General features: G+C 44.5%; 1 protein-coding gene across 8 annotated transcripts in view; it reads right to left on the minus strand.

Moving 5' to 3' along the window:
• The window catches only part of Fam184a (family with sequence similarity 184 member A), a 113,625-nt gene extending 100,117 nt beyond the window's left edge, over nt 1-13,508 (minus strand). For all 8 annotated transcript variants that reach the window (XM_029542400.1, XM_029542397.1, XM_029542396.1 and 5 more), the window contains exon 1: nt 13,096-13,508. In XM_029542400.1, coding sequence (XP_029398260.1) covers nt 13,096-13,263 — 168 coding nt within the window. In that variant the 5' untranslated portion in view covers nt 13,264-13,508. The remainder of the gene's footprint in view (nt 1-13,095) is intronic.
• Nucleotides 13,509-14,360: the final 852 nt, after the last annotated feature.

Here is a 14,360-nt window from a genome sequence, read left to right on the forward strand (position 1 = left end):
ACAGAATTTGACATTTATTGACCGCCTCGTGCCTACATAAATGATCGTATCTGACCTTTGCAATAACTTCGCGCAGTAGGCTCTGTTAATGTCAGTTTACAATGAGGTTCAGAGAGCTGTAGCTCACATTCCTGTAGAGGTAAGGAAGCCACGGCTCTAATTGGCTGATGAACACTGCTGCAGCTCTGCTGAAGTGCCACTCTGCCCCACCCTCCACCCCCAGATAAGCAAACTCCCAGGTTCCTGAACTCTCTCCCTCCACTCCTTCTTTCTACTCTCTGTAATTCACCAAGGAGATTTGTAACCTCTGAATGGAATGGACAAATCTGGGCACCAAAACCTTATTAAGAAAATGTTTAAGAAACAAAGTTTCTTTGTCTGACCAGAGCATTTATATAACTTTCTACTTCAAATAGAAAATGTTGTCCATAGTATCATGGTTGTATAAGTAGGATTCTCATAATTTATTCATAAATGTTATGATATATGTGATGATCAGTATTTTATTTTCCCTATCAAATTATACGTGTGTGTGTTTGTGTTTGTGTGTGTCCCAAAAATGGTAGTAACAGAAATAAGTAACTAAAAGAGCTTAGCTTAGTGTTTATGGAGAAATTGAATTTCCCAAAGACAGCTAAGGCTGAAGTTCCCAACTCAGGTGCCATGGCTGCTTCTCCATCTTCCATGGGTGCTACAGAGCTTTGAGATTCCATGAATACATCAAAATGTCAGAAGCAGGAGGAACAGGACACACACGCATGCATTCAACTTGACTTCTCATCCAGTTTTGTTCCAGTTTCGGTAGGAAGGATGAAATTCTTAACGGCATAAGCTCAAGGTCTAAGAATGACAGCTGTCTGTTGATACGGTTTAGCAGTAGCTAAGAAAATATTTTCTACAATATTGGCTTTGGTTTCAGATGTTTTAATTATACCAAAACACTGACTACAGCTGGCAATCTCCCATGTGCAAAGGTTAGCAATTCCAGAATTCACTGTCAGACTAGAAGTGATTGGCTGTGGTTTTCCAGGACAAGGTGAAGATCTTTATCTTCTGAACAGTGAAATCTGAAATACTCCCAAATCCCAAGTTTTTTTTTTTCTTCTTTGTTTATATTTCCCCATACGGAGTCTCACTATTATCCAAGCTGGTCTCAAACTCATGAGCTCAAGCCATCCTCTAGCCAAACCTTCTCTCATAACTCAGCCTACAGGCAAATGCTGTGCCTACTCTTAAAAGCTTTGTAAACATTGTCAAGCAACTCAAACATTTTGAATTTTGGAGCTCCCTGGACTTTTGGGGGTAGGAATGTTCTGCCAATAAAATATACACAAATACGTACAAATACAAACCTTGGAAATCTAAAACACTTCTAATTCAAGCATTTTGGATAAGAGATACTCAATGTGTATTATTTCAAAGAACCACTTGGTTACCAGGTAATCTAAGAGTTAATATTACTATAGCTCAAATAGGCTTAAAACAGAAAATGAACCAGATGGCAACATACCCTCCACCAAGCTATTATTTATAACATTGCTTTCCATTTTTAATGCTAAATTCAGTTAGCAAATGTTCACTGCAGGTGTCTACTGCCAAAAGGGCCTACTGTGCACCAACTGTGACAGTTAATGTCCTTCATAGTCACAAAGAATCTGTAGGACAGGAACTTTCTACAGTGAAAATTCAGTGGTTTGGGATGTTCATTAGAAGAGGGTTTCTTGTTTTGTTGTTGAAATCTCACAGGTTCAGCTGGCAGGAAAACATGACAGCATCTTCACAGTAGGTCCCCTTGGCCACCCAGCATCTAACTAGGAATTGAAGACCTAGGTTCCTCTTCATGCCCAAGTCACATGGAAGAGATCCAAGCTTTCCTGAGATGCTCATCATTTTAGAATATAGAGTCCAGCAGCTGACATCACTCAATTCAACTGGTTTCTATAATACATGGAATGTACATGGAACAACTGAATCTGGACCATTCATCCCAGTTCTCAAGGAGTTGATAGGAAGAGGCAGATGGAAGGTTTTGTAAGCAAATGGAACAAAGGAATAAAGTATTGGAGACAGGAAGTTTTCCGGTTTATAGCCTTCAAGGAATTGGGTCTAAATAACAGCACAGTTAAGCAAGCATCCAAAAACCAAACAAAAAAATGAAACAAAAAACCATTCAAATGACTACAATAGTAATGTCCACACCCAGCAAGACAATCTCTCAGTCAACTCAGTTAACAGCTTTATGAGTCTGCAATTTAGTCATCGCCAATAAAAACACAAAAATAATATGATGTTTACCTAACATAGAGGAAGGGAGTTGGGGAGGGGTTCAGGTATGTTGTTCCTCAGGCACCAGGCCTTTTTCCTCTCTTTTTTCTTTTTCTTTCTTTCTTTTTTCCTTTTCTTCTCTTTTCTTTTTGCATTTCTTTCTTTTTTCTTTTCTTTTCTTCTTCTTCTTCTTCTTCTTCTTCTTCTTCTTCTTCTTCTTCTTCTTCTTCTTCTTCTTCTTCTNCTTCTTCTTCTTCTTCTTCTTCTTCTTCTTCTTCTTCTTCTTCTCTCTCTCTCTCTCTCTCTCTCTCTCTCTCTCTCTCTCTCTCTCTCTCTCTTTTTGAGATAGGGTCTCCCATTGGCCTAGAACTTATCAAGTAGGCTAGTCTGGCTGACCAGTGAGCCTGGGGGATCCACCTATGCACCTCTCTTTGCCTTTCTGGTTCTGGGATTACAAGCATATAATACCATACCTTTTTTTTTTTTTTTCTTTTTTTAAACATAAGTTCTGGGCATTGAACTTGGATATGATAATTGCATAGCAAATGCTTTACCAACTCAACTATCTCCACAGCCTTAAGTCTAACGAATTAGTACAGTGTGGTTAACAAGAAGATTGGCTTCAATATTATCAAATATCTGTTGATTTGGATGATATGCAAAATATTGCTCCAATAATAGAAATAAGAACTGTGACCTCCCAGATGAGAATGAATGGAAATCTGCAACTGATGGGGATAAGGAGGTAGGGACATGACAGATACCTGGGATAAGGGAGGCTTCCAAGACTCAATGTAGAGTTAGCTTAGCTGTGACTCACAGCATTGGGGATATGAAACTTGAAGAGACCACCTCCTGTAGCCAGCCAGAAATCCCAGTGGAGCAATAGGGACACTAACCCACCTACCAAACTTTCAACCCAAAGTATATCCTGTCTAAAAGAAATGCAGGCATGGGGGATAGAGCAGAGACTGAGGGAATGGCCAGCCAATAACTGGCCCAACTTGAGACACATCCAATGGGCAAGCACCAATTTCTGACACTATTAATGATACTCTGTTACGCTTGCAGACAGGGGTCTAGCATGGCTGTCCTCTGAGAGGCTCCACCCAGCAGCTGACTCAGAGGGATGCAAAGACCCACAGCCAAACAGTGAATGGAGCTTGGGGACTCTTATAGAAGAGTTGGGGAAAGGATTATAGACCTGGAAGGAGATAGAAACTCCATAGGAAGATCAACAGAGTCAATTAACCTAGACACTTGGAACCACCAACCAAAGAGCATACATAGGCTGAACCAAACCCTCCGCACCCTGCCACATATATGTAGCAGATGTGCAGCTTGGTCTTCATGTTCGTCCCAAACAACTGGAGCAGGGTTATCCTAAAAGCTATTTCCTGTAAGTGGGATATGTTCTTCTAACTTAGCTGCCTTGTCTGTCCTCAGTGGGAGAGGATGTGCCTAGTCCCACAGAGACTTGATGGGAGAAACGCAGGGGGAGGCTTCCACCCTCTCAGAGGAGAAGGGGAGGGAATGGGAGGAAGGACTGTGGGAGGGGATAACTGGAGGAGGGGCAGTGAGCAGGATGTAAAGTGAATAAATAAATAAAAAACAAAAGAAACAAACAAATCAAAATACAAAAACAAAAACCAAACCAAAACCAAAATAACCTGTGACCTTTTAAGTAAACTGGAAAGAGGGAAAACTTGGGGAAAAGACTTGTAAATTCAGCTGCCCACAGAGAACAATCTGGGGACCCGAGTTTAAGTCCTGACAGTCCATATAAGTGTCCCATAATTTCAGATCCTCAACCTCTGTGCCTGTACATGAGTGGTTTAAGCTAGCTGGAGTCTAAAATTTTCCCCAGAGTTTCCTTTAACTATAAAGGCAGTTCTATCCTTCCTATGCCCCTTTTAAAAATGTGGACAGGAGTTGGATAATTTATAGGATATTGTGGCTTTACATTTGTTTGTTTTTATTTTTGAAACAGGGACTTGTTATAGAGCGCAGAGTGGTGTGGAACTCACTACGTAACTAAAGACAGCCTCACACTCATCCTCACCCTCCTCACCTTGGTCCTCCTGCCTTGGCTTGCATGTGCTGGGATTACAGAACTCCACTAACTACAGCTTTCTGGATATCATGGTTTTGTGCACATTAGTAAAATCACGGAAATTAAACCACTCAGCTATGACTAGTCTATTGTGTCCATGCTACTGCACAAGACAATACGAGAGGTGCAGTGCAACATGGCAACTATGACTAGAAGATTATGTCCATGCTGTTGCACATGACAATGGCAGAGCTGCGGTGTAACATGGGAGAAAGAAGGGGCTGCACTTGGCATGTGCTACCATTGAGCTGAAACAGCCAGATGTTTGTGGCATGAGGCTACTTACAGTAGGAGCTTAGGAACCCAAACTAGACAGTATTATGCAGCAGCATCTAATTCTTAAAAATAGAGAATATGATTATAACTGGAGTAACTGCAAAGTGCAGGAGAGTAAAGGGGGCTATTGTGTGTGGGAGGGAAGTAAAGGGGACTATTGTGGGGGGGAGTAGAGGGGGCCATTGTGTGGGGGAGGGGCAGCAGAAAGAGGAAAAAGCAAGTACAAGGGATCCAAAGGGGGAAATAGGAAAATGGGGAGAGTTTTAATTAGGGACAGAGATAAATACAGAAGAAACAGAGGGAAAATAGCAGAAAGAATGTCCGAAAGCTACCTGACTCTATAGCCGTCAAAGCTTGAGTCAGCAGTCATTGGTCAGCCTGCGCTTGCCTGCGCAAGCATACCATCCACCACAGCATCTCCAATCATGGCTGTAATGATGGCAGCTGTAATTCCAAAATCTCTCCTATTCCTTAGGAGCACTGACAACTGACCCTCCTGNACCTCCAGAGGCCAGGGTATGGCTGTGGGTATTCTGGTCACCATCACCAGGGGGGGGTCTAGTAGCATTCCAGCATTGAGACAAAAAGCAAGTGATATTGGAGCGTTCTAATTCAAAAGAACTAGTCCTGTTACTAACTAAAAAGAAAAAGGGAGGTACCATGCATACAGAAGTAAGTTTACAATTATTTTCCACAGTAAAGCACAGACTCCCCTTCAAGGATACATTAAACAAGGCGTTGCACAGAATCTGGGATAAACACCAGCATCAGCACTCAGGGGAACTGGTAGGGGAAAGGCCTTCACTATCCCCACAACTCTCTCTCCTGAGCCATCACCATACTTATCGGTAGATTTATCTCTCCACGGTCGTGTCAAGCGTTCTGGTACCCAAAAGGGATTTTCTTGATCCTGTGGAAAGATGCACATTGCTCCCCGTGTCCATACCAAAACCTGATCAGGGCCTTTCCATTGTCCATTAAGGACGTCTTTCCATAGGACAGACACAGATTTAGCACCATGTGGAGAGCAATGACAATCCGCACCAAAATGGCCATCAAAATCCAAATTTAAAAAATTAAGAATAAAAAGAATAAGATTTAATTTATCTTTGGGGGACTTAAATTGTACCCCCATTCCCCCTTTTTGTTTAATTAAAGCATATTTTAAAGTTGCATTTGCTCTTTCCACAATGCCTTGGCCCTGGGGATTGTAGGGCAGGCCATGAACCAAATGTATTCCCAAAGCTTGACAAAAGTGTAAAAATTTTTGCGATGTATAGGCAGGTCCATTACCTGTTTTAATTTGTCTCACCATATCCCACACAGCAAAGGCATGGAGGCAATGAGCAATAACATGTTGTGCCTTTTCCCCTGCATGAGCAGTGGCAAAAATGACACCTGAACAGGTATCCACTGATACATGGACATACTTTAAAGATCCAAATTCAGAAATATGGGTAACGTCCATTTGCCAAATTGCTAATGGTTTAAGTCCTCTGGGATTTACCCCTATGCTCTTTTGAGGCAACAGGGAAACACAATGGGCACATTTCAATACTACTTCACGAGCTTGTTCTCCTGTGATGTTAAATTTTCTTCTCAGGGTTTCTGCATTAACATGAAAATTTGTGTGGAACTCTTGGGCAAGCTGAAAAAGGGGAGGCAGACAAAAAGGTGAACACCGTATCACAAAATTTCCTTGCCCCATGAGCATGTCTACACTCCAAGCAAACTGGCCATTGGTGGCATTCACTGCAGCCTGTTCAAGGTATGCAGCCTTCCAACTTAAGTAGACCCCTCCAGATAAGACCGCCTTACATAAGTTCTGCCAATCAAAAGGAGTCATACAGAATCTCTGCAATCCTTCCACTTGAGTTACAGTGAAAGGAGCTTGAGAGCCATAAGTAGTTACTGATTCTTTAAGTTTTTGAATCGTTTTCTACTCTAATGGTTCATGATATCGCTGCCCTTGCTGGTCTTGAAATACTGGGAAGGCTCCAACCTCGTGAGGCAGATTTCACCACACCGAGGCATGAAACGACTGCATGTCATTTCCCCTCACTCCCCTCGTCCCCTGTATAAGGAGCAGGTGAGGGTAAGGGAGGCGCCGAGGGCTCAGGCGGTCTTCCTCGCTTAAAGCTCAACTTAGATATTATGCTAGCTACTTCATCTCCACTATCTGAAGAGTCCTCTGTACTCTCATCAGTACTCGCCTGTCTTTTAGCCTCCTTTCTTTTCTGCTGATCACTATGTTGAGACATAACATCCTTTACATCCTCTAGTGCTTCTACCCCTTTTTCTATCTCAGCAGTATACTTTCCACTCTTGTCTGTCAGGCAAAATTTGACTAAATTCCAAATGGCTAGCGTGCCCGACAATAATAGGGTAGCTGAATCCGCTGCCTGCAAGTCTCGACCTAGTCGTTCCCAATATTGGGGGTTCATATAGCCCTCTTCTAGAAACCGGGGTGCCTCTTTAATTACTGTTTCCAAGAATTTGTCTAGAGTTTCATTTTTTTTTTGACAAGAATGAGACTTTAATCAGTTTTAAGTGGAGTTTATAATACTAAGAGATAAAGGGTTGTTAACAAACACAGTAACAAATGGACATCTGATTGGTATGAGGTATTATCTTGTACACGTCATATTTGTATATCCTCAGTGCATAGCATTTACACACAGAGCCACTGCTGCACAGCACAAGAGTATCTGAAGAGGCTGAATCAGGGTAAGGCTGTTTTACAGACTGCATTTTTTTAGTATATATATTCTACATGAAAACAGATTGAACTTTTGAACTGGCAGGTAGAAGGCAACACTGCCGAATACTAGAGTAAAAGCCCCCATTTTAGTGCACAGATTTTTTAATTTAACTCCGCTTCGCTTCGTTTGAGAAGCCACACTAATGTGGTTTTTACTTTCACTTTTGAAGCGGCAGATCCCATGGCTTCGTATCTGAGGTTTTCCGTCCCTTTTGGAGGCTAGACTTTCCTAACTCTGTCCTTACACCAGGAGCCTAACTTTGTCCCTCTACTGGGAGCCTAACTTCGTCCCTCTACCGGGGAGCCTCTTCCTAGCACTAGATTAATTCTTACTTACCACGGAACTCCCCCGTAGCTCCTTTTTCTCGTTCCAGCTCTTGCACAAGTTTCGAAGTTTCTGCCTTTTCTTTTTCTAACTTCTTCCTCTTCTTTCTCCTTAGCCAACCGAACAGCTTCTAATTAAGCTTGTCTTTGATTTTCTTTGGCTTCCTGTTCCTTCCACCTGGCTTCTGCTTTTGCTTTCTTTTCTGCTTCTTTCTTGGCTTGTTTTTGTTTTTGTTTTTGTTTTTTGTTTGTTTGTTTGTTTTGTTTTTTGAGACAGGGTTTCTCTGTGTAGCCCTGGCTGTCCTGGAACTCACTTTGTAGACCAGGCCTCTGCCTCCCAAGTGCTAGGATTAAAGGCATGCGCCACCACACCCGGCTACTCAGTAACTTTTATATTCTGTGAAAAGTTTTCATATTAAAGCTACAGGAAATGAAAGATATGGTTGCTAAAGCCAAACAACAGTCAAATGAGGGGAATGAGTACAGTCATAAACACGATGACCACTAGTGACAAATTTGCATCACTAACTATCAAATAAGCACTAAAGGTAGTAGCCCATCCTATAAACCTTCAGAGTAAGGAAGTCCCAACGGACCAGACTAGTCGGAGGGCAGCTCCAGGTGCAAAGGCCACGGCTGCGTACTGAAAGGAACAGGCCTGATGCTAAAGAGCACACAGAAAGCTTTTTCTCAAGCTCATACTCTACCATCAGCAAGTTATAATTATAAGTGATGTGTGGAATGAGGTGTATCAAAAGCTCAATTACCTAAAGAGGTACAAGCTAAATAGCAGGAGAGTAAAATGAAGTTTCTACTCAGAGCCAAAGACAATAAAGCAGCATTGCGAAGCAGGTGGCCACAGAAAGCTCGGAATGGAGTCACATGGGTCCAGCCAGGGGTCATTATCTGCAGCTTGAAGAGACCATAACAAAATGAAGACAAAGGTAACGCCAGCCCCAGGAGGCTGAGCTGTAACCAGCAACTAGTCAGACCTTAGATGCCTTTTTTATTACCAGGGAGGGTAAAGGGCTAAACTCGGGCAACTGAGGCTGGAGGTGGGGAACCCACAGGGGAAGACTGAGCTGAAACAGCTGCCAAACCTATGAAAGCACTGCGTTAGACTCCAGGGAACTTCTTAGCTGCTCCCTCCGTTCTGTGTCCTTCCTTGTATCACTTCACAAGGGTCGGGAAGCAGGGCTGCCGAGACAAAGGAAAGAGAGCAGAAACCAGGCTAGAAGCCCAAAGCCCACGAAACCCCTTCCCCAGCTGCCTCACTTCCCACGGCAAGAGGCAGGGCTGAAGAGGCTCAGCTGAGTCCAGGAAGCTTCACCTGCACATCTGCCCAGGAGACTGTCTGCTTTGCACTGGACACATTGATAAATCTGAGAGTTCTGTTACCTAGTAACTTGAGAATGATCTATAGTGTCTAAGGAGAAATAGAAAAATCAAGTCCATTCGTAGCAGAAAATGATCCAGTCCTAAGAAGTAAATTGAAAGGGACGAAGGTTGGAGGGAGGGGGTGTGCAAAGTTAAAGTGTTGTTTCACAAGGCTGCTTCATGGTTGCATCTCCAAGCTCTGTTTTTTTTTTGTTTGTTTGTTTGTTTTTGTTTTTTTACATAAGACTCTAAGCAATCAACATTCAACATACGGGCAAGTACAGAATTGGAGTCTTACAAGTTAGAATAGAATCCATTTGGCCTCTCCCTTGCCTTGAAATTAGCCACTAACAATTTCAGAAACATGCTACAACACGGGAATCAACCGCCAATTCAGCACTCATTTGCAACTCTTGACATAAAAGACCTAGATACTCTTGACTTACAAGCAGAGACTGCTCTGCGCTCTCTCTCTCTCTCTCTCTCTCTCTCTCTCTCTCTCTCTCTGTAAAGACCCTGTATACAAAAAGGTTATTAAGAACTCCTATTCTCACCGTGAAAAGGCTGCTCTCCTGGCTTCTTGGGAAACAGAATCTGAGTAAATATCACGCACTGAGTATTTTCATTAGTTAAAAATATGCTGATCGGAGGGTTATGTATGGCTCAGGGGCAGAGTGCTTGCTTAGCATTCATAAGGCTCTGGGTGTGATCCCAGACACCAAAGGGAAAGACGAATCAAATAAGCCTCACCACGTACATTCTAAAGTAATGAACATCCCTCTTTGCCTTACCAGAGATCGTCAGGTCTCTAAAACATGCCTTGCAAAACCATACAGCAAATCAGGATGTGATACCTTGAAAGTGTTACTCAATAGATAATCTGCTATACGTATTTTAATAGAGCAGAGTGGGAAACACTCAAAATACATACAGTATGGATGAGGTTATAAGCCCAGAACTCAGGAGCCGCTGTTACTCTGAAGCTAATCTGACTTATGTAGTGAGATCCTGTCCTTTAAAAAAATTTTTTTAAGTTAAAACAAAAAAATTTAAAAGTATCTAATCAATTTTTTCTTAATACTTTGTTGGTATATAGTATTTTCAGTGATACTTTTAACTGAGAGATGCCACATGCCATTACAACTCTCTATGTATCCTACTTTTATCCCTATTGTTACACCTAGGAGAGTGAGGCTCAGGGTTAATGACCTGCTCCAGGTCAACAACTTTCCAACTCAAGACAGCGTGTGAAATCAGCAGTGCATGCTCTTAATCATGCAGTTTCTTGAATGCTGGTAAGAGTCCATTTGATTCTTTGGTTGTTGTTGGAGTTGTTGGTTGTTATTGTTGTTGGTGTTGGTGGTGGTGGTGTGTGTGATGTGTGTATACTCACACACGTGCATATGTATAGAGGCCAGAGACGATACCAGGTGTCTTCCTCAATCACCCTCCATCTTACTCTTTGAGACTGAGTCTCTCCCTCAACCTGGAGTTTGCTGCCTTAGTTAAACTATCTGTCTAGCAAGCCACAAGGATCACCCTGTTTCCTCCTCTCCAACCTCTGGGATTCGAAATGTATGTTGCAGCACCCAGATTTTTTTAAATGTGGGTTCTGGAGATCAAACACAGGTCCTCAAGTTTTCATGGGCAAGCTCTTTATCAACAGAGTTCTTCTTTAATCCCAAATTCCTACTCCACTGGTTATTTCAAAATAACAACACGTTATTTTGAAACAAAAGCTAAAATCAAGTTCCAACCATAGTTCTATTTAAGTTGCCTCCTACCAATATAAACTCTTTATGAAAATCTCAGGCAGCAGATATAATGGAACATCTACCTTCTGACAATCCTTTTATATTTTTATATATATCCATTCATGATATAAGGTTTATGACATACTATTTAAAATAAGCAAATGTAACTACAAAGTTTGACAATTTCTCAGGTAATAAATAAGGGAAGCAGCTTTTCAAGGTTTGTGAGACTGAAATGAATCTGTCATTAGACTGCTTCATTGCCAGGCTGTATCTTAAGAAATATAAAGGTCAGTGGTAGGGGCTGGGGAAGCCTTAGGCATTTCAGTAAAACTCACGGCAATCATCCCTCACCAACATGACTCCTACACTATCCTGCCCAGGGAACACTTGGTGATTTCTATAGAGTTATCTGTTTTCACTTCTAAGTACAGGGCAGAGGCATGTGCAACTTGCACCCACAGTTTGCAAGGATGCTATTAAGCAGCTCTGTACCACACAGAGCAGCCCCCTAATAGGAAACTACCCAATCTAAAATGTCAACTGTGTTACACCAAAAGTCTACTACCAGGGATTAAATGTCTGCAGCCCTTCCAAGCTGACAGGGGGTTGGATAGAGTAACTACAAACAGGAAATCAAAGTGTGGACAATCCTCAGCAGTAACAGAAGCCCTGGGTCAGCAGCACCTGGCTCATTATATTTGAGAGAAAGATACCATCATCCCTTTAATATCCCACCTGAGATAGCCGGGCTGAACTGCTTTTACTGAAGGAAAAAAAAAAAAAAAAAAAAGGACAGGAAATTGAATGTGTGAATAGAAAGGGGGAAAGTTTACTGAAGAAAACCAGCTTTTATTAAATACAGAGTCCCGTGTCTAACCTACGGAGTGTTAGTCACAGGAGTCTCGGGGAGGTACAATCTAAAATAAGAACACAAATGTTGTGGACACAGTGCAAGAAAAGCCCAGAAGAAATAACAATTCATGAGCCTCGCTGTGGCTACCAGCATTCTGAAGATGGCCCACCACCTGGGAGTCTGGACTTTCAGCCTCAACCATGTAAATGCTCTGATAACATGTGGCTACCACAGTTTACATCCTACACCTTCCATTCTGGGTTTCAGGACCCTTCACAAAAGCAAACGGTACCAACTGCATGTGCAGCATCTCTTAGGATGGTGTTTAGAACAAAGACAGACAATCCAAAACAGAAGGAAACTCCACAAATGGCCGTGTTGCTCAGCATGGGTTGAGTCATGGTCACGTGGTTTTTGTTGTTTTCATCATGTGTTTCTATGCATCCCTTCATTCATTCGCGTTATCTTTGAATCCTCGATCACATCATCCTCCCCCATCTCTTCACTCCCTTTTCACGAGTGTGCCCCTTCCTCTCTTTAAACTCCAGTGAAATTGTATGATGGAGTTGAGCCAGATCTCAAGAGATTACAGAGCAGTGACCCTCAAGCCCACCTTCTTCTTCAACACTGCAACAGTCCTAGGGAACCTGGTCCCCACGAATGACTTCCAGAAACCCTAGGTCAGTTCCATACAGCGTTAGCCTGCCTTATGATCAGTATTTACTAAATTCGAAAAAGGACTCACTAACGGACATACCACCCTGAACTGTGCTTGGAAAATTGTGCAGGTGATGTATCTATGGGCTCCTTGAAAACGATCTTCTGATAAGATGGGGCATTTACTAAATGCAAACACAGTGTGATTCATCTAATAAACCTTATTTGACATCTTGTGAGGGTAAGTAAGGAATGACTCATTAAATCCCTTAAAATGGCACGCAAGGTATGTTTTACCCTCCTACAGTCCTCGGAATAACCTCGGGGAAGTTTATTCTCTCATTAACTGTGTAACCAGTAGCCTGACACTGATTAACTCCGAGGATCCCGGGTCATAATAGGTAAACCGGTACAGTACTTCACCGGGTACTGTAGTGCGGTACTTCGTGCAGCCCTTGGCAGAGGCACTTGAGCAACAGGAAAAGTCCATTACTCCTGTGGAACCCAGAAAGTAAGCCCTCCTGTGCTCTCTGCAGGTTTACCCCTAGTCGGTTATGGAGTGCAAGCCTTGGAAATCCCGCGGTGCGGTGTGCGGTCTAGCTCAAGTTAGGTGGCCAGCGTTCCACCCAAGTTTGGCGGGGCCAGGAGTCAACTCTGGCTGTTGCTTCTCTTAGGAGCCCCCTCCTGAACCCCGAGCCCCAGCACCCCATACCTTGGTGAGCTGGGCGATCTTCTTGCTCATTTTCAGGTGCATGTCCTGGCTGTAATCCATGTTGTGCCCGGCCAGCTGAGCGGCAGCAGGGGAGGTCGCGAATTTGGCTGGCCCGGACGTGGAGCTACCATAATAGTGATGTTGCCAGCTCATGCCCGGGGTCGCCATCTTCCCGGCAGACCCCAGCCGGGGCACCTGTCCCCGCGCGCGGGGCGACGCCGGCGCAGCGACGACACGGGACAGGCGACAGCCCGGGCGACCGCTTGCCGACCCGCCGGCCCGTGCCCTCCAGTCCCCGCAGCCGGCAGCCCCCTGCCCGCCCGCGACAGCCGCGTCCCCCTGCCTCGGCTTGGCGACGTCGCGGCTAGCGTCCCGCAAGCAGCGGCCACCGGGCCCCGAGACGCCGCCGCCTCCGGGGCTGCGGAGGGAGGCGGAGACGGGGCGGGCTGCAGCGGCGGGAGGCGGGTCCGGGGACGCGGGAGCCGCCGAGCGCCGTTACCAGGACGCGCGGCTCGGGGGCTCGGCGAGCGCGCGAGGGTGGCCACGTCATTTCCCCGCAGCCAAGCTCCGCCCCGCAGCTCCCGCCCCGCAGCTCCCCGCCCCGCAGTCCTCCAGTCTGCAGCTTCTCATCCCGCAGCCAAGCTCCGCCCCGCATCCTTCCACCCCGCAACCCTCCAACCTGCAGCTCCTCAGCCCGCAGCCAAACTCTCATCCTCAACCCTCCAGCCCATAGATCCGCGTCCCTGCAACCCGCAAATCTGCGACCCCGCAATCTGCAGCCCTGAACCCCTCGGCCCTCCAGCCGCCAGCACTTGTCCTCCACACTCCCATAGCTATACAGCGATTGAGCCTCCACACTAGGCGCTCCGCTCCACCGAGGCCTCCAGAGCACAGTTGCCCAAGGCCTTACAACCCTGCAGCATGAGAGTTCCCACAGCATCCCGCAGCATTGTCTCACTTTTCACCGCGCAGACCCACAGCTGCCAGCTCCTTAACCCACCCATTCCCATTTGGCTATAACCCTGTGCCTGAGTGTGCAATCTAGTTTTTAAAAGAATCGTCCAAAGAAGATAAAAATTTGATGGTGACCTTCGCTTAGCAACAAGCAGCAGGAAGCTTGACAGAGCCTCTCTGCATGTACTTTTTGTGTGCAGGCCCAACCACAGAGTACATAGGACCTTAAGGCCAAGCATCTCTACACTAGAGAAGTGGTGGTGAAATAGAGGAAGATCCGATCCATAATCCTACACGTGATTGGTCTTCAT

This window comes from Mus pahari, chromosome 9 (assembly GCF_900095145.1).
Source record: "Mus pahari chromosome 9, PAHARI_EIJ_v1.1, whole genome shotgun sequence".
In the NCBI taxonomy this organism is placed as follows: Eukaryota; Metazoa; Chordata; class Mammalia; order Rodentia; family Muridae; genus Mus; species Mus pahari.